The 20,323-nt window shown below is 37.5% G+C and overlaps 2 protein-coding genes and 1 pseudogene across 2 annotated transcripts in view; 1 reads left to right on the forward strand and 2 right to left on the reverse strand.

Annotated features, from left to right (window-relative positions):
• Nucleotides 1-15,759, reverse strand: Cenpq (centromere protein Q). Its single transcript, XM_034521307.2, has 9 exons — nucleotides 15,483-15,759; nucleotides 11,175-11,309; nucleotides 10,882-10,936; nucleotides 9,725-9,851; nucleotides 8,169-8,237; nucleotides 5,157-5,286; nucleotides 1,430-1,549; nucleotides 1,218-1,295; nucleotides 1-562 (listed from the first exon to the last, which is right to left on the reverse strand). Exons 2-9 carry the CDS (start codon nucleotides 11,271-11,273, stop codon nucleotides 431-433), a joined length of 810 nt encoding a protein of 269 aa, XP_034377198.1. The 5' UTR covers nucleotides 11,274-11,309; nucleotides 15,483-15,759; the 3' UTR covers nucleotides 1-430.
• LOC117722302 (small ribosomal subunit protein eS12 pseudogene) lies at nucleotides 4,214-5,058 on the reverse strand (annotated as a pseudogene).
• Mmut (methylmalonyl-CoA mutase) overlaps nucleotides 15,749-20,323 on the forward strand; it is a 25,117-nt gene continuing 20,542 nt past the window's right edge. The window contains exons 1-3 of the mRNA XM_034521306.2: nucleotides 15,749-15,881; nucleotides 17,781-18,199; nucleotides 19,276-19,643. Of these exons, the coding sequence (XP_034377197.1) occupies nucleotides 17,821-18,199; nucleotides 19,276-19,643 (747 nt within the window). The 5' untranslated portion in view covers nucleotides 15,749-15,881; nucleotides 17,781-17,820. The remainder of the gene's footprint in view (nucleotides 15,882-17,780; nucleotides 18,200-19,275; nucleotides 19,644-20,323) is intronic.

Consider the following 20,323-nt stretch of genomic DNA (forward strand, 5'->3'; position numbering starts at 1 on the left):
TAAAGTATACATCATGGCATTTTTTTTTATTTTTAAAAATAATTCTCAGTAACGGTTTTAGCAAATATCTATATATACACAGATTTCCTAGATTTAGTAACTGCTACGTTTTCAGGACATTAGATATTAATGGTAAGTCCACAAAGGCTAGTTTTATGGTAGATAGCAGAGGTTAATTGTTCTGAAGAAAGATCTACAGTTAAGTTGTATACCTTTGGCCAGATGGGAAGCTCACACCTGTAGTCCCAGCACTTAAGATGCTGAGGCAGGGTTGCTGTGAGTTCAAGGCCAAATGGGAGACAGAGTAAGTGCTGAGCCAGCCTAGGCTACAAACAGTGAGAGACTGTTATAAAAAGGAAAAAGTTTTACAATTCATCAACAATAAGTTAATATGGAACAAGCCTTAAACACCAAAACAAAACCCAACTCTTTAGGAGCCATCAAGCTTCCTGTAGGCTTCCTGAATGAACGCTGCCACGTCCTTCACTGGGGCTGCATTATGAAGAACGTCCAAGTCCTTCAGAAGCGCATCCTGATCTGGAATGAGTGCCAACATTTCTTTCTGTGAGTAAGACAGTACAATTAATTTTAGCATTTTATGATGAGAAATGTCAAACTTCTGATATTTAGAGACATAATCTTAAGTAACTACCACCCGAGGTCACTAGTCATCAACCAGTGGCCATTTATTTTCAAATTAAGTCTTTTCTTGTCCCCTTTCCTGCTCTGCTGGAGTACTCCAGATAATAAAAAGAGCAGTTACATGACAATATCAATGAATACTTTGGAAGAAACACAAATTACAAGAGTATTGATTAATAACATACCACAATGCTAGTCTATAAAGAGCCATATAACTCTGTTAAAAGTCAAACACTAGAGAAGGATATACTTATAGTTATGACTATACAAATATGTAAAAGTATATAAAGGAGTATAATACAAAATTTCTTATTTCTATCAGTACTTTACAACAATGGTGCATCTGTGTAATGGAGTGTTATATAAATACTGATAAGGAATGAGTGTACACGAATGGACAGAAAAAATGTTCAAATTATATGCTAAGAAAAGTAATTCATCAAAAGTTTTATAACAGGATTAGTTTGTTTAAAGAAGCAGAATATGGTTTTATATCAGTGTGTGTGTGTGTGTGTGTGTGTGTGTGTGTGTGTGTGTGTAAAATATAGCCTTGCAAACGGTAAATGGGGACTTACTTGAAGTATGGGCGCTTTAAGACTTTTCTGAGAAAGTTCTGGAAGAGCCAGTACTTTATTGCTCTCTATGTGAAATACCTAAATAGAAACAGAAAGCTAGGGATTATTTCAAAAGGCAGTTTTATCCACCTTACAAAACTCATGTTATCTTGGTACTATCTTAGCATTAAAATTTTTATTTAAATACTATCAATATGGTTTTCAACCATTACCTGTTTCACCTCCTGTTCCTCTTCCTCCACTTCATTTTTTAGAATTTCAATTTTGTTCTTTAGTGTTTGAATGCTCTCAGTCATTGACTCTGTGGTCTCTACTAATTTGTCTATTTCTTCCTAAGGCAAAAATAAAAGTTAATATTTTGAAGTAAATATATGATAAATGAAACCCTAGGAGACTGTGTGTGTGTGTATGTGTATACACATAATACCTCATACTGTAAAACACTCTGGAAGAAAGCTGCATGACCAATGTAACAGTGAGTTATACCGAAGGATAAAAGCGATAACTCTGCTCATCAGTGCTTCTTCTACCTTAACACAGAAGCCAACGAGCACTGGAGATTCGGCCAAACCCTTTGTAGGAGTTGCACAGCCCAAGGACCCCAGGCAACAGCATCTGTTAAGTAACAGGTAATTTCAAGTGCCAGAAACAAATGAAAATATTTTTATTTTTACTTAGGAACATTTGAATGCCTCCTGTTTAAATATGCCAAAAGAATGGAATGCTAGGCACTGGAATTAATATTAATAAAAATTAATAAAATACTGTATGAACATTTTCTAATTAAAAAATATATTAATTTATAGAGAGACAAAAAGTACAAAATTAATAAAACAAATATCAGAATAACAGGAATATGCTGATTGCAGGTCAAGAACAGTATAAATCACCTTCTGGGTCATTAAAGCTATTTTAAAGTATATCCTAGACATCATAACATTTCACTTGTAAATATTTCAATGCAAAACTCTAAAGGACTTAACAAATATGTAAGATTAGGATACCATATTAGTTAAAATCCTAATACATTCTATAATATTGAACATTTTCACTTTTTGAGTTCCTTGTACATAGGAACCACTTTACACTTTGAGTCAGGCTTCATGTTGGTCATGACTGGTTTATTTTCCCTTACAGTATTTTTTGTCCAATTCTTTCTATCACTGAAATTGCTAGGTAAAAGAAAGCAGGCTACTCGTTTTTATGAATATCCCAGAGCTTGAATTCTGTAAACTGCATTCCACGGTGAAGTTAACCTGTTCCTTAGCACCACACTGCTATGAACTAGCTACTGGATTTACAAAGTGCAGATTAAGACAATTATAAAGTAAACCATGTATACCAGTTTATTATTGCTATCCTAACAGATTAAGAGAAAAATAGCATGCAATAATTTATCCTGATGGGCAAAAGCCCAAAACGAAGGTGATAGCTTGGCTATGATCTCTCTAAATTATATGTGGGGATTCGGCTTTTGCACCCCCTCTGTTTTGTAGAGGGTCTTTTCTTCCTATATGTTTCCTTTTTCTCTGCTGCATGTAAATTTCTTTGCTTCCAATAAAAGCCTTTCTCCAACTGCTGGTTTGTTGTGTTCAAGATTTTGCTGCTGCTACTTGTTGAGCTCAAGATAGAGTTTGCTTGAATTTATTCATTCATTCATTCATTCATTCATTCATTCATTCATTCATGGATTTTCAGGAGACAGTTTCTCTGTGTAGTACTGGAAGTCTCTCTGTAGAGCAGTCTGGCCTTGAACTCAAGAGATCTGCCTGTCTCGGTGCCAGGATTGATGGTGTGTGCTACTCCCTGCTTTTAAGTTTTTAATTGGCAAAAAAACCAAACCCTATTAAGACCCCTAGAAGGTAAAATTTTGCAGACCTTCATCTCAGTAGTCCTCATTTATTCTGAGGATTACTGAAGAACCTACCTTCTCAAATAGCACAGCCTAAAGAACCATACTATCTATCACCAATTGGATAGCTCATGTTCAGAGTCTTCGCAATTGCTTAAGTTTTAATGTGTCCACTTAGATAGATCCCTTTCTTTGGCACTCTGACTGTTCCTCCTCCCTCATATCCCATTTTGACAGCCCAAAAAAGCTAGAGTGGTAGACACCCCACCCCCACCCCCACAGACCCTAGCAACAGTTAGGGTGGTCTCTAAAAAGGAGAAATGAGGTACTAGGAGCTAGACAGACATCCTGGCAAGCATATGGATAGGGAGACAGAGATTATGGCTAGGTTAATAAATTTCAAGATGGCTGGCTTTCTCACACTCCTAACCTGAGTCAAAACACTGGCAGCTTAAACCAGAAGCCTTGTGCCGCTCCCCATTGACTGGCTTAACCAGTTCAAGGCTGGAGGGAGACATGCTATACAACAGTTCGGGGCCGATATGCTGTCCTGTCTTTCTTCAAACTGACTAACCATTAAATTAGGTAAGGAAGAGCCTTCCGAGACTTAAAAGACTCAGCTTCCTTGGTTCCGCTTTGTGGAGGGTCTTTTTCTCTGCGTTCTGCTGCATGCCTGATTCCTTATCCCCAGTAAATGTCTGTCTTCAACTGCTGAGAAACAGATCATACAGGAAGCCTGGGCCTGGAGGCATCAGCTCTAATCACAACATGTAGACAGGAGCAGGATTGGGAGCTTGAGGACAGCCTTACTCTGGTGTATGACAGGCTGACATCCTTTCACTTTAAGCAGATTGTTTATAGCTCACCTGGAAAAGGTAACATTTTTTCTCAAGTAAAATAAAGTTTATACTCTTCAGACTGTGGTGGGGACTAGGGATATAACTATGGGGTGTTTGGACACAAAGTCCTCGATACACATGTGCTATAGAGACAACAATCACAATGATGACTACAACCTCCATAACAGTATGGAACTAATGTAGACTTCTATAGCATTCAGTGATAAGCACTGGTAATTACAAATACTGCAAATTCAACTAAATAGAGTAAAAGAGTGGGGTTGCCCATGTCTAGGAGTGTTTGGACAACATAAAATAAACTAAATCCTAATTTTGCAGACTTTTTGGTCTTATTATGTTCTTTTGCTTATTTGTTTTGATTTCCACTTTTGTGGTTTTTTTTTTTTTTAAATAAGCCAACATTTTACTTATTCATTTCTTGTATTTGAAGTACTTCTCAATGACATCCTTGGCCTAGGATTCTTTGCTATTAGTCCTTAACCACTACACAACTGCAACCACCCACCTTCTGTGGGTTCTCCTCTCCATCAGTTTTACAGAGGCCTACCGGTTTCCCTAGTTTCTTGTCATCAACCTTAACCAGGTTGATTTGGTGCTTAGGAGAAAGTGCCTCCACCAGCTTGACATACATGGACTTATCACAGTTGTGTGCAAGCACACAGAGACGGGCTTGGCACTATGGCAGCTTAGTGTATGTGTTAGGTCATTGTGGAAGAGGGAAGTCTTCAGCATCTCCTGTAGAGCAGTGTTGCCGCCCATTACACCTTCAGCAGATTTGCCTTCCTTGGCCATGGCTGTGGAATATGAGTGACGCTGAATGTTTAATGCACGCAAGCCTCCACCTCTGGTGAAGGCAGGGGAAAGTAGTTGTCCTTTTCTTATTGTTTTATATTTTAAAGAGAGACACACAGAGAGAATATATAGGTGGGTGGGGGTAGGGAAGTAGGAAAGGAAAGGAAGATCTGGGAGAAACTGTGGGGTGAAGAACATGATCACAACAGATGAAAAAATGTTTCAAAAAACGGCGCTGTTACTTGACCACAGATAAATCATAATCACGTCAAATTTAGAGGCTTAAAGTTCAAGTGACAGCCTGGCTTTTCTTACAAAACATATAAAAATCAACAAAAACCCCTAATCCAAAATTTGAGAGCACTAATGCTGTGCTGCTTACATTTCCCCTTGTCCCTTCCCCAGCTCGCTAATGATAAAGGCCTTGAATGGCACCTGCAGTGAGGCCAGGCTCTCTTCATTCGCTCTTTCCTTGGTCTTTTCCATTTTCAGCAGATTTGACACATCTGATAAATAGTTCCGCTTTCTTGGAGGAACTTTCAGTGTTGCACACTGTTGTAGTAGTCTTAAAAATAGAATAGAACATGCTTATTTTTGTGAAGAATACCATTTTTAAAAAGTTTCATTTTTTCTATTCCCACACTTGAAAGGGATACAACATTTTTTAAATTTTTTTCCCCACAATGGCTAATGGCATTCCTTCCCAAAACATTCCTGATAAAACATCACCTAACTTTTTAATACATTAACAATGATCTCAAACCATGGAATGCTAAGGGTACTTTACTAAAACACTTTTTAGTTTACACTTTAAAATCAGAATTTTCTATTATTGTTTAACTACACTTTCTATACAACTATACATGTGAGTCTGTCAGTTTAGTATGGAATGTCTGATAAAAGAAAGAACTCTAAGTTGAGTCTGACCCTTACTTAACCTCACCTTTCACTGTAAAGGATGCAGCCAATAAAGGTTCATGTAAATGCTTTCAAAGACTATTCAGTTTTAAAGCCAAGGCAGATAAGATGTCCACATGCTCTGCTGTAGGGCAGGATGGCATGGAGTCCATTTTACATCTAACTGAAGTCTTATTTGTAGGAGTCCCCACTTCCAGCAGACAGAAAATGTTTTCAAACCCGATTCTTCAAATTTATGAGAAAGAAATGAAGAATAGGGGCTGGAGAGATGGCTCAGAGATTAAGAGCACTGGCTACTCTTCCAGAGGTCTTGAGTTCAATTCTCAGTAACCATATGGTGGATCATAACCATCTATAATGAGATCTGGTGCCCTCTATTGACTTGCAGGCATACATGCAGGCAGAATGTTGGGTACATAATAAATAAATAAATCTTTTAAAAAAAATGAAGAATAAAATCACTGTAGTTGCTTTTGCCATAGTAACTAGTTTTTCTATAAATTCTACTGTAAGGTGAACACCCTCCTAAACCTAAAACCCAAAAGTTTCAGATTTTGGACAATTTTTGGTGCCAAACTGATGGAAACTTCCCTAATGAAATTTCACAAAACTAGTGGAAAATTCACTATCATAAGACACTGACTTATGAACAAAAAAGTGTAAAAACACTGTATAAGGGCTGGTAAGATGGCTCAGTGGGTAAAGACCCCAGACGCTTAGCATGCATGCCTGATGACCTGCACTCAACCTCTGGAATACAAGGTAAAAGAAGAGAACCAATTCCTCAACATTGTGTTTTACCTCCAATGCATACCATACCTTATATGCATGTGTGCACACACATACAATAAAGGTGAAGTTTTAAAGAAATATTGCATAAAACTAGTTCAAGAGAACTGACAAGATAAATAAATGAATTTTGGGTTTAGATTGGGTATCTCCAGAAGAACTCATTGTTGTTTATATGTAAATATCTCCAAACCTAAAATACTTCCAGTTTAAAGTATTTCAGAGAACGGATACCTGCACTTAAAATTTGAAAGCTGGGCTGGAGAGATAGCTCAACGGGTAAGAACACTAGCTGGTCTTTCAGAGGTCCTGAGTTTCAATTCCCAGTAACCATAGGTGGCTCACAACCATCTGTAATGTGACCTGATGCCCTCTTTGTGCTTACAGGCTCTATATGCAGATAGAGCACTCATATACATAAAAAAAAAAAAAAAAAAAAAAAAAAAAAAAAAAAAAAAAAAAAAAAAAAAAAAAAACAGAAAAGAATGGTTTGAAAGCAGCTACCTAAGAGTGGAACCTAGATTTTTCTTTTAGGGACCATGCGCAAAAGCTTAATCTTCCTAAATGCACTCATTGGTGGCGTAAACCCTACAATGAATCAGTCTGACTAAACTGTTACGAGAACGTTAAGCTGCCACAAAGCCATTACTGGACTACAGTGAACAGCCTTTCTGCAAACTCTAAGTAGCATACATTTTAGTTTAGAATGAACATAAAGGCTGTGATCCTCCTATTTCATTAAATCAATTATCTGTAAGGTTCAATTTACTCTTCTAAATGTTCTGAGTGTTTGAAGTTGAGGTTCTGTTTCCAAGAATCTCAAAAACTTATTAGAGTTTATAAAAGTATACCCTAAAAACAGTTACAACACTATCAACAAGACAGTCACTATTTCTCTCTGGCTGCTACATGCAGCTTTCTTTAGAAATTACGAGTTAGCATCTTGGTCTGCCTGGCAGCACTTTTTGACTGCCCATGGGATAGGAACCTGACTTAGTTCATATCAATAATGCAGTAAAATCAGCACAAGTATAGGAACATTTTTTTAGCTAGGCCCTAGTCAGAGACCATAGATTAAAGCTAGACTTCAACAACAACAGAAACAAAAGAAAGCCTACAAACTCGTGCAAACAGAACAATTAATGTAGGAGGGCCCAGGTCACTGTGGGTAGTGACATCGCTGGGCTGGAGTTCTTGGGTGCTGTAAGAAAGTAGACTGAGCATGCCACAAAGAGTAGACCAATAAGCAGTGTTTCTCCATGGCTTCTGCACTTGTTTCCATCTCTAGGTTTCTATTCTGGCTTCCCTCACTGATCAATTATAGGCTGTAAGGTGAAATAAACCATTTCCTTCCCAAGTTGCTTTTGGTCCTGGTGTTTTACCAAAGCAAAAGAAAATGCAATCAATACAGAGGTGAAGGAAAACCATAGGGTAAACAACAGCAATGGAAAGCATAAGATAAAACAAGAGTTGTAAACACTTTAAGTTGTTAAAAAGTAAAGGAGTTAATGTCATCAAGTATCTTTTAAATACATAAAACACACAACACTAAGACCATAAAAGTTACGCGAGTACCATATTCTTTTGTGTACATTCTCTGAAATTTGATAAATATGTAATTCCAAACACCATTTCCTTTAAAAAGTAATGAAAAGCATATTCTATAGAAATCTATTTTAGAACACAGGTGGAAATCATGTTAAAAATAATTAAGATTTAATCGTTTCAATTGTGGGTTACCTTTTTTTCAACTGGTTGAGATGATACTGAATTTGTTCTTTCCTTTTAATGTTTTTGTTTAAAATTCCACTGGGGGACAAAAAGATTGAGTAAATATTACTTTGAAACATAATACAATCTGTATTTCAAAACTTTTCAAGTGTTCATCCTCACTAGCTAAGCATAATCACTCAACGTCTCCTTCATATTAGATTTTTTACTACTACTACTACTATTAATTTTTATATCCATCCTCTCCTCCCAGTCTTTTCACCACCTGCTTACCCCCATCCACCCCTCTGTTTCTCTTCAGAAAAGGGGAGCCCTACCATGGATATTAACCAGTCATGGCATATCAAGTTGCTGGAAGGGTAGGCAGCTCTTCACCTAGTAAAGGTGGACAAGGCAGCTCAGTAAGAGGAAAGGGTCTCCAAAGCAGGCAACAGAGTCAGAGACAGCCCCTGTTCCCACTGTCAGGAGTCACATAAGACCAAACTACATAACTGCAGCATCTGTGCGGAGGGCCTAGGCCAGTCCCATTCAGGGTCCCTGGTTGGCAGTTCAGTGTCTGTGAGCTACTGTGAGCCCAGTTTCATTGATTCTGTGGGTTTACTAGATACATTTTTAACCAACATAACTTACTTTTAATTGAAATTCATTATATTAAAATTTTTAGTATTGTATTTAGTATTGTATATCTATGGTTTTATTGTTCCTGGTATATATTAAAACAAAATAGTAGATTTCATTGACTCACACACACTCACACACACATACCACATGATAATCTCAACACATTTTTCTTCTATTACCCAGAAAACACTTTAAACAGAACACCTGCAATTTCTCGAATTATATTGCATCATAAGAGTTCACATACCCAACTTCTCTGGTGCAATCATGGTGGAGTTCTGTTTGTATTTTATATAACATGGAAGTTTTCACAGAAAGTGTTAATCATGAACATGATTTCTTAAGAATCAATATTGACAGAACAATTTAAAAGTTTTAGAGACTGCAACCCACACAGACTTGATTTTTACTTCACTGATAGAATCCGAAGTTTCTACAATTAAGAAAATCTTTTTTTTCCCCTTGCGAGAGTAATGCTAATCACGAATCACCAAAAGAACACCTTTTCTGAAGCTGAAGAATACTTTATTGCCTTAAAATACTGTCAGGGTATAAATTTGGTATGTCTGCCATTGGCATATGTGTAGAACATATGGTCTTCGTTCATGGAAATTCTAGGAGGTAATGACTGGCTGGACAACACACAGGGCACTGGGGTATGCTTTTAAGTGACACCTGGTCCCTGGTGCCAGTCTTGTGCTTTGCTTCCTCAAAGGTACTGCTCCCAATGCCATGATGTTCTGCCTCCCAAGGGCTCAAAGCTGCTGAACCTGTAAGACTAGACAATCTCTCTGCTGTTTAGGATGTTTATGTAGGCATGCTGTCAGCTGTCACCTCCATGAAGAAAGTAACTCAGATATGCAGTATTATTGAGCAAATGTAAATAGTAAATACCTAAGAGTCAAGAGCTGAAAAAAAAAAAAAAAAAAACCTTTCAAACTCACAGAATTACTGATTCCATCATACTTTGCAAATATTCTTCAGTATTCTTTGGAAGTGGTTGCCAGGTTGTTCTCTTGTTGGATGATATTTTTACCCGCTTTAGATGAACATATTTTGCTTTTCCTGTTACTAGTAATAAAAGAGAGTCTAATCAATCTAGAAGTTTTGCAGTTTCACTTAAATATAATTTTACCATAAAAAAACAGTAGTGGCATTATGAAGCTACGACATTCTACTTTTGAATACACATCTTATTGCAGCTATAAGCTATAACATGTCAGTTACTGATGATGCATTTGCTATTGTGACAATACCTGATATACTATCAATTGACACAGCAATAGAAATACTTTCTAATAAAGAATCAAGTTATTATCATTAAAACTTGCTTCTAAAAAAATGACTTGATTTCTTAAGAGTTTCAATAAAAATACTGGAAAACTACTTCCAAACATTGGAAAGAGAACAAGCAAGAAATAGATATTGACTGGTATATCTTTAGATCAGAGATGAATAACTCATAGTAGGGAACAGAGATTCATTTTCTAGTTCTAATCAGTATAGCCGGTAAACCTCAACAGTGTGTGCTAGAAGGCTTAGATAATGAACTCTTCTACTTACAAGGGATAATATACAGTATTGGCTTCACAAAGACTAGGTAAAGGAAAAGGGGATGCTATGCAAATTACAGGAGTGCAGAAGTTACAATGTAAAAGCATGGAACCCTAGGAAATAGAAAATCAGGATACTACCTACACCAATAGGTAAGATAGGTAAGGAATCTTCTTACAAAGAAGCCATGTTTAAGAAAATGGTATTTCAAACTAATTACATTTGAAATGCTTAAGCTAGTAATTATAAACTATCAAACTCTCTGTACAGTCCGGGCAGAACTGAAAGCACAGACATCTTAGAGAGGAAGAAGTAGGTTTGTCTTTATATCAAAGATGAGTAATTCAGAGTGGGGGATAATAATTTGTCTCCTAGTTCTTCTCAATGTGACAGGAAAACCTCTCTATATCTGCTATTAAAATTAAATACTGTGCATGTGGCTGCTTATGACCACCTTTTACTATTTCTGAACTTGTAACCAAGAGGCTGAAACACTGTCATGAAAACCAGGAGAAGACACTTTAAACAAGACAGACAGAACAAATACCTTTAGAGGACAGATGTCCTGTATGACTTCTGTTCCTTTTTGCTGTGTTTTCAACCTAGAGATATACAAACAAACAACAGATAAAAAGATGGTTTTGCAACACATATTCCATGTATACAAATACTATACCTTCCAGTAGGCAGAAAAAAGTATAGTAGATATTATAAACAAAGAATGCACTAAAGTATTAGATATGAATTACAATTTGTAGTAAAACTTACTTTTGGCCCTTTGAAGAGAATAGATATTTTTAATTAAAGCGATCTGAAAGATAAGATTTGATATTTCATTACCTCGTTCTCTGGCAAATCCGCTTCCTTATTGGCTCTTTGTTTTAATTTTCTTTTCACTTGTTGAGATTTTTTCTTAGAAGCATTTGCTTTACCAGACATTTTGATCTAAACAGTACAATCACAATGATACATAGTCTGAAAAGGTGAAGGAAAGAGATAAAGGCTTGTATAATTGTTATTGAAAAGAATACATTAAAAAACCTATTTTATTTATTCTTCTCCATAGTTTCTTCTCCCATCCCTCAAGTCATGGGTCCCCTCTTCTTTCTCTCAACCACTGCTTCTCTGTTTCCCTTCAGAAAAGAACAGGCCTCCCAGTGATATCAACCAAACATGGTATAATAAAATGTAATAAAACTAGGCACAAACCTTCATATCATGGCTGGATGATGCAACCAGTATGAGAAAAAGGGTCTTCCAAGAGCAGATAAAAGAGCAGGAGAGACCCACACTCCTACCTTTAGGAGTCCCCCAAATCACTAAGCTAAATACCATTATATCTATATCTATATCTATATCTATATCTATCTATCTATCTATCTATATCACACACACACACACACACACACACACACCCCACAGACACACACACAGAGGACCTACTGCAGACCCAAGAAGGCTCTGTGATTGCTGCTTCAGTCCCTGTGAACCCCTATGAGCCCTGCTGAATTGATTCTTGTGGTGTCCTTGGACACTCTGCCTCCTTCCTCTCCCTCTTCTGAGGGTTCCTCAAGTTCCATCTAATGTTTCCTGTGGGTCTCTTTATCGGCTTCCAACAGCTTCCACAGGAAGCTAAAAGGACGTTTTGTTCTAAACTATGTCTTCAGAATTTAGGAAAAGCATCTCTGCTTTAATATATTTAATAATGTTAAAAAAATAACTTTGGGGCTAGCTCAACTGGTTGAAAGTTCATCTAAAATTTATATAATTCCCAGAGCTGTATAGATCTAGTTTGGTGTGCATGTCTGAAATTTCAGCATTCAAGAGCTGTGCCAGGAAGGCTAAAGTTAAAGGCCACTGTCAGTTAGAAAGTGTTTGAAGTAGGTCTTTGACAAGATAAATGAAACCTTGTCTCAAAATCAAATGAGCAAGCAAACAAACACAAACCTTTGCCTCTCATTAGAAAAAAATGTTAATTTAATTTCACTACTTAAAATGACTACCATTTGCATGGTTTCAGGAAAATAATTTAAAAGATTCTTCTGAAATTTTTTTTGTTTTATTCCCAGATGCAATATTATCTCCATTTCCAAATTCAAGAAAATATAAAGCAATGTCAGGTCAGAGAACATTCAAGTAATAGGTTCACCATAATTTAATTTATGGCAAAGGTAAAAAGAGATACAGTTTAGGCTTGTACTATCATTCCACAATGTGAACGTCTGTCCCTCATAAGGAGGTAGGCTGTGCCTCCTTCTACACTGTGTGAATTGTAATAAGGCTACAAGGATGCTGATTACTTAGTGTTCTCATGAGTTACAAAGCAGACATGGGAATGGTGATGGAGCTATCATTGGTAACATTCAGAATAACTTTTCTCTAGTAGATTTTTATAATCAAACTCATTTCTGATAAAAAAGAAAATCAGGATGAGTTATGTATTCCTGTATTTTATAATGAGTAGAAGATTATAAATTAGGCACAATGTAAAAAAGTAAATATTCACATATGTGTTTTAATTCTTAGCATATATCTACTAAATTTGCAATTATTCTCTTTCTAAACTCTACAAATTTATTGTTTTTAAAATTTATTTATTTTTATAGCTAAGTGCTTTGTCTGCATGTACGTCTGTTAACCACAAACATGCCTGGTGGTCATACAGGCCAGAGAACGCAGATCCTCTGGAACTAGTCAGAGATAGCTGTGAGCTACTATGTGTGTGTGCTGGGTTTAAGCCTGGGCCCTTGAAAGAGCAGCAAGTACTGAGACCCTGAAAAAAACCTTAAAAACAAACAAACAAACAAACAAACAACAACAACAAAAAACAAACAACAAAACCTTAAAGTTTCCTCTCACTTGTTTAAGATGGAGAAGAACCATGGTATCAGGCACAAATCAGGTACAAAATTTAGTAGAACCTCCCTAATCACTATATCTGTTATTGAACAATGTGGTACATTACTCAATGCCTGGACTTATTCCTTGTTTCAGTTTTAAATACCTAATTCCCACAACTTGACTTCTACTAAAACACCACTACTAAGCCCACAATGATTCCAGTTTACTTGTGGACCTCTCCTAGAAAAACTGACTTTAAGGACGTTCATGTTCACTAAATAAGGACATCTGATATGGGAGGGAAAGTAGATTAAAATGGTATGAATTCCTTAAGTCAGTCACAAACTTCAGAACAAAATGTATGGATTAAATATTCATTTAATATGTTTATCATCTACACTCTATACCTTGACATTGACAGTCCTCAAGAATCTACCACAACTTTCTCATGCTCCTCTCCTATTACTCTTACATTAAAAGTTTTCCTCTCTAGCTAGACTTGACTTCTTAACACACAAGGTAATTCTGTCTCTCATGTACCCGAATTGTCTTCTAGCCTACCTTGGTCTCTAAGATTAGGAGCCATTATCTTTCCAAATCCTTTCTAATCATTCTTCTTCCATGTCTCTATAAAACTCTGTGGGCTCTTATGATTCTCATTTGACAAAGTTTTGTTCTGTCAATCATTTTCTCCATATATTATATACTCAATAATGTGTAACTCAGTAGTAGATGTGATTTACAAACCATTTTGTACAATTATTTTAAAGACAGACATTGAGAATAAGATTTCTATAGAAATTTAACAGAATTTCATGTGTGTCAAACTCAATCACAAAATAATTGGCCATATCTTTTGACTCTCATTTTTTTCTAATAGCTAATACTTGAAAAAAAGATTAGCTCCCAGACCAACTTTGGATTCTAACACATTGTAAGGAAAGTAAAAGTTGTTTTCATATGCTACCTAACCATTGCTACTCATTGTTACTTCACCAACCATTAACATCCCACATCAATGGTACAAAAGCTAGAAGTGAGTGTACCTACACTCATATTACTCCCAATTCATAGTGTACATCAGGGTTCATTGCTGGTGTGAATGCTCTATGACGTTGCCTCATAATTTAATGTGGAGTCAGCAAAAGTATCAGTATTAACTAATCAGAAACACAAAAGCAACACATAACAAAATTGGTCCTCTGCCAGTGGTGTTTAATAGCTCATAGTGGAAAGCTTCATTGACCTCATTCAAACACACACACACACACACACACACACACACACACACAATTTGTAGTTGTTGTTGTAAAAGGCTGGCTTGCACACTATAAGATGGTTTGCAGCATTTTCATCTCTATTCGAAAAAACCAGAATCACCCTGCTTCCAAGTAGTGACAACCAAAATTGTTTCTGGTTACTGTCAAAAATGGCTCCGGTTGACAGACAGTGGCATAGGGGTTAAGAACAAGCTATAAATGGAGGACAACCAGTCCAGGTTCTAAATCCTAACTAACTAAAAACTTACTAGCCTCAAGTTCAGTAAATTAACTAAAAGGTTTTACAGATAAAACAGTACCAACAGCTGGTACCTGTAATACCAAAATGGCAGGACAGAATACAAAAAAGTCTTAGATCACATGAGACAGATATTGTAAGAATCTAAACCAGAGTCATGATTTCTATCTCGTTGGGACAACTCAATTTCAGTGTTAATTTAAAAAAAAAATATTAAGATAAAAATTCCTTCCCGTTCTCAGATCCACAGGAAATCATAGCTTAACAGTTGGCTGGTGGACACGGATACGAAAATAATTATTATGTATGAGATATACTAAATGCAATCAAATTAACTTGTGGGCAGTTGTGGTGATAGCTTTGGATTATTAAGATAAGAAGAAGAGACATAAAGTGCTTAAATGAAATCAGCTGAAGTCGGACAGCGTTACGGCTTTGTTTTGCTGTATGAACCAATCCGTTTAGACTTGAATCTTTATGGGGGGAGTGGAAAAAGGGAGCGAGGCGTCCTGCTTCTGTTTGCTGAAACTACTTTAAATCAACCTAGCTCAACTTAAGCTGTTTATCCGCGAACCACTAAGGAGAGCGAACTTTGGTTACTCTGTCGGTCGCTCCAGGACGAAGTACAGAGCTTCAGCAAAGAGGACTGGGAGGGTGAAGGGGAATAGAGACGAAGGATCAATGTTTTTACTCTTCCCTGGAGTTATCACGAACTGCTGCCCTAGATGCAGAGACCCAATCGGACATTAGACATTGCCACTTAAAAATAAACAAAACAACGGAGTTTACCACAAACGCGTGAGGCTCAAAATCATCCCCTCTGGATCCGTCAGTCGCTTAAACGCTTCCTCGACTCCCCGCTGTTTATTCACCGGCTCAAAAACGGCGCGTCTCACTTACTCCGCCCAAACAACCGGAAAAGAGAGGCAACCTCAACGACCCGGAAACAGGAAGTGTCAATGAAGAAAGCGAGACATTTGATTGAAAGAGGCCGGTCTGCGGGCGTATCTCTTATACGTCATCAGACGCGCGCCCGTAACGGCGGGATTGGATTGGTTGAACAGAGGGCGGTGTAGGCTACGCCCCTTGATTTGACTGGCTCCCGAGCTCCAGTTGCGTGCGGCTGTGACCTGCGAGCTTCAGGGTTCGGCTCTGAGATCAGTGCTCGCCCTGGTGTCCCCCAACGCTGTGAGTAAGCCCGTGCGCTGTGGAGCACGTCAGGCTTGCAAGTCTCTCCCCTTACCGGGTTCATTCTTCTGCTCCACCTCTCTGTCTTGCTATCCTTTCTTCCTTCTTCACCATCTTTCTGAAGGAAGCCGCCTGCTTGTTCCTGAAGTGTAGATGTTCACTTCGATCAACTGGCTTCTCATTTCCCGCTAGGCTGTTGGTATTCGGAGGTCACCGCTGCAAAGTGCTTTTCAACAGCCCGGTAGCCTTGTCGCTGGTCTGCTCTGGTTTTCCACGCAGGCGCAGTGCAGAGGTCACTTGTAGTTAAGAGGTGCTTGAGACTCAGGTGGTTTCTAGGGTGATTTTGCTAGAGGTAGTCGGACAAAAAAAGTTTGACAGAAGGAAGAAATGAAAAAGGAAAGGGGTCTGATTTGATTTAAAAAAAAAAAAAAACCCATTTCCCCCGCCCCTCCAAAACCCATAACCTAATTTCTCTGTTTTGCCATGAGAGCGAGACACATGCGTGTAATTTTAAACCACTTGCTGAATTTCTTCCAACATAGTTTTGTGTTTAATTATTTCTTTTAGGTCAATCGTCTCAACCTTTCTAATGCCAAGACCCTTCAATACAGTGGTGACCCCAACCGTAAAATTATCTTTGTTGCTACTTCGTAGCTGTAATTTTGCTTTTATCTATCCTAATGTGAATATTTTATTACAAGATACTTAGAGAAAGCGCACACAATGGTAATTACACAGAGTACTCGTTTCCACAAATATAGTACATCTTGTAATTTATGTCCAGATCACATGGTCACCTTAAAGGCTTCCTTTTTTCTTTTCTGTACTAACTGCCATAAGTGAATACTCCTGCAAGTTCCGATAGGAAATATAATAGTTCCATTACATTCTGTCGTTTGTCTGTGTTGTAACACACTTATTCTAACTGTAGATGTTTATAGTGTTTTTGTTTCTCTAGTGCAGGTAAAAGAGCAGAGAATTCCTGTTCTGTCTTTCACTATAGAAGCTCTCCCAGAATGGATGTTGCTCAATTTAAGGGGGTAGCATTTTTGAGACGTTTTCTGTTTTGGAAATGTACATTGTAAAGTAATTCAAACGGTATTCCCATCAGTGGCTTATGCTTCTTGCTTGGTGATCCATAATAAGGTAATAAGTATTTGTCAGTCTTCAAGGCTTCACTAAATTGATAGGTTAGAAGTTATATGAAAAATAGAATTTTAGACTCCCACTGCCCACTGTAAAGCACCTGTCGAGACAACTTTATTAAAGAAATCTGTGTCTGATTTTCTTTTTAAAAAACTATAGGCTCTACATATTGAAGCTGTGTGACACTTAAGTATCAAGTAATTGAGGCAGCTTACTGCTTTTCTGTGTGGGTAAATGGCAAATGCAGTGAACTATGAGTTTTCTAGAGTTTCTAGTCCATAAAATGTATAAATGGCAGAGACAGAAATAAGTTTGACAGATACAAAGAGATCAGGTCAGAGATGCTTTGGGTGCCTGCTAGTCTTCACTACTGTATTTTCTCCATACACCAATGGAATGTCTACCATAAGCTGATAATCTGTAAATGGGTTTTGAATGCAAATTAATTGAACTGTTATGTTCCAATCTACTACATAATGTAACCATGATGAAATTTTGTGGAGAGTATGATATAGTCAGATTTGCATTTTATGAGGATAGAACTGGTTTCAGGGGGCAAAGACTGGTCAGTAAGACCAACCAAGAGACCGTGAAGTAAGAAGACTGTGTTGAGAAGAAGAAGAGTGTTATATCAGATGCAAGACCAGAAAAGGGAAGAAAGATGAACAGGAAGAATATTCCTCCTTTTTTTTCCTGACTCACTGAAACCTCTCAATTTTCTTCACACTTATATTGTTCTCTTAATTTTTCTAGGTCTGTTCTCATTTCCTTTTGGGAGTATTCATGTTTCACCATGTTGAGAGCTAAGAACCAGCTTTTTTGGTTATCACCCCATTACCTGAAAAAGTCAAACAGTCCATCTGCCTCCAGATGGAGACGGCTCCTACATCAGCGGCAACCCCTTCACCCAGAATGGGCTGCACTGGCCAAAAAGCAGCTGAAAGGCAAAAACCCAGAGGACCTAATATGGCACACCCCAGAAGGGATCTCTATAAAGCCCTTATATTCAAGGGCAGATACTATGGACTTACCTGAAGAACTTCCAGGCGTGAAGCCATTCACACGAGGACCTTATCCCACCATGTATACTTATAGGCCTTGGACCATTCGTCAATATGCAGGCTTTAGTACTGTGGAGGAAAGCAATAAATTCTATAAGGACAATATTAAGGGTAAGATTTTAATATGAGACATGATGCTTATGACAACATGAGACACTAATTCATTTTTTTAGATATGACATTCATTTTGTGCTTAAATTTGTTGTGAAGCAAATGGACGCTTTTCAACTGTGGTCCAAAAGATATGAGTCAAAAGTAAAAATGTGCAAAATAGTTGGAGAGAATTCACACTTCTGTATACATTGTAGAAAAGAAAGGGGATGAAGATGTATGATGAAAGAGAGATACAGTCTGTGTTTGGAAAGCTTTTAATTAGTTTCTGTGGGATAAGAATTGAGAGGAGGGCTTAAATGATGTCAAACACAGTCTAGGATGTCAGCTGATAACCATGCACACAGTGTAATCTGTCCTTCATTAAAAAGTTAAAGCTACGATTTCCTTTCTAATGTATGGTGAAATCTTACTGTTTGAATGCTAAACTTTAGAATTTCTAAGTTTATGTTGCTTACAGAGAGATTATGTTTATGTTTAATGTAGACTATTGTAATTGTTTGAAAACTGCACAAGATCCACTTATTTCTCTAAGTGGTAGTGCACTTGCCTAGTGTGTGGAAGGCCTGGGATTTTATTTGTACTTCCATTAAAACCTTTGTAGGGTGGTGAGAATAATCTCAGCATTCTAAAATTTCTATTTCAACAATATTTGAATGGCTCTGTTATGTTAGGACCACAGTAAAGAGTAAATATAAAGTAACAAAAGCATGTACATGCTAAGTTGTATTAAGAATATGTGATCAGCTATATATTTTTGTGAATTTTGAAAACATCTTAATAAAAAACAGCCACAAAAAGTATTTGATACATGAGCTCAAGCAACAAATCCTGTACGGGTCTGAGATAAGTGGTTTTTATTATTCTGTTGCTTTTATTTCTCACAGATCTAGCATCTCAGTTTGTGTGTCTTAGCTTCCTGGAAAGTGCTGTTTCCTAGAGAGTCAAGTGCTATTCAAATTTGTTTCATATGAGCACGGACATGTAATAATAGTATACTGTGATGAGGTACATCTGCTTGCAGTTCCTTTTATCTGAGACTCTAATATACCCAATGTTTTTCTTTATGCTCTTAGCTGGTCAGCAGGGGTTGTCTGTTGCCTTTGACCTGGCAACACATCGTGGTTATGATTCAGACAACCCCCGAGTTCGTGGAGATGTTGGAATGGCGGGAGTTGCTATTGACACTGTAGAAGACACCAAAATCCTATTTGATGGCATTCCTTTAGAAAAAATGTCCGTTTCCATGACCATGAACGGAGCTGTCATCCCAGTCCTGGCAACGTTTATAGTAACTGGGGAGGAGCAAGGTGTGCCGAAGGAGAAGCTCACTGGCACAATTCAGAATGACATCCTAAAGGAGTTTATGGTCAGAAATACTTATATTTTCCCCCCAGAGCCATCCATGAAAATTATTGCTGACATTTTCCAGTACACGGCACAGGTATGCTTGCCTTTTACAGATCTTGCTGTAGTCATTTGTAGGGATTTTCACAGTCTGCTCCAAGTTACCTTGAATTTCATAGCTGAGTAATTTAATATTGTCAGGCTGTCTTCTTGTCATAACCTAGGCTATATTCGACAGTTTTTTTTTTTTTTTTTTTTCTTTCTTCATTGATACTTAATTGTCTGGTAATTGTTACAGTCAGGGAACTCTAACTTCCTTAGTTCCCTTCAGAGTTCAGATGGAGTGAAGATACATACTGACATCAAGACAACCGGGCATCAGAATGTCAGTCATTTTTTCTAGAAACTGGGTTGGGACAGACCAGTTATGTGTTTACCACCTCAGTGATATACCCAGTTCACCTAATTAGGCACAGATTAGTGGGGGGAGAAGGCTCCCTGGGCTGCTTCTGAGGGAGCATCTCCTCTACGTTTGCCTTCAAGCAGTGCATGTTTTCTGAGATGCTCACACTTCGTTCTTTGCTACTGATGCTTTACTCCTCGTATCCCTTAAAACTGCTTAATGCTAAAGACACAGTCTTTTCTGCATCAAAGCTTTTTAACCTATTCACCCTTTGTATCTAGTTAGACCAAAAATCCTACAAGCATTTTCTGCATGCCTCATTTGATACTTAGCCTTTGTACATCACAAAGTATGTCCGTGTTTTATATCTGCCC

Source organism: Arvicanthis niloticus, chromosome 17 (assembly GCF_011762505.2).
Source record: "Arvicanthis niloticus isolate mArvNil1 chromosome 17, mArvNil1.pat.X, whole genome shotgun sequence".
In the NCBI taxonomy this organism is placed as follows: Eukaryota; Metazoa; Chordata; class Mammalia; order Rodentia; family Muridae; genus Arvicanthis; species Arvicanthis niloticus.

What these genes read in the sequence shown, in the direction of transcription:
- Cenpq (XM_034521307.2), bottom strand. Translation starts at nt 11,273, where the DNA reads ATGTCTGGTAAAGCAAATGCTTCTAAGAAAAAATCTCAACAAGTGAAA. An exon ending in AGAGCCTGGCCTCACTGCAG is followed by an intron (nt 1,550 to 5,156) that starts GTGCCATTCAAG and finishes TTTTTGCCTTAG; the next exon opens with GAAGAAATAGACAAATTAGT. An exon ending in AGGAACAGGAGGTGAAACAG is followed by an intron (nt 1,296 to 1,429) that starts GTAATGGTTGAA and finishes GTTTCTATTTAG; the next exon opens with GTATTTCACATAGAGAGCAA.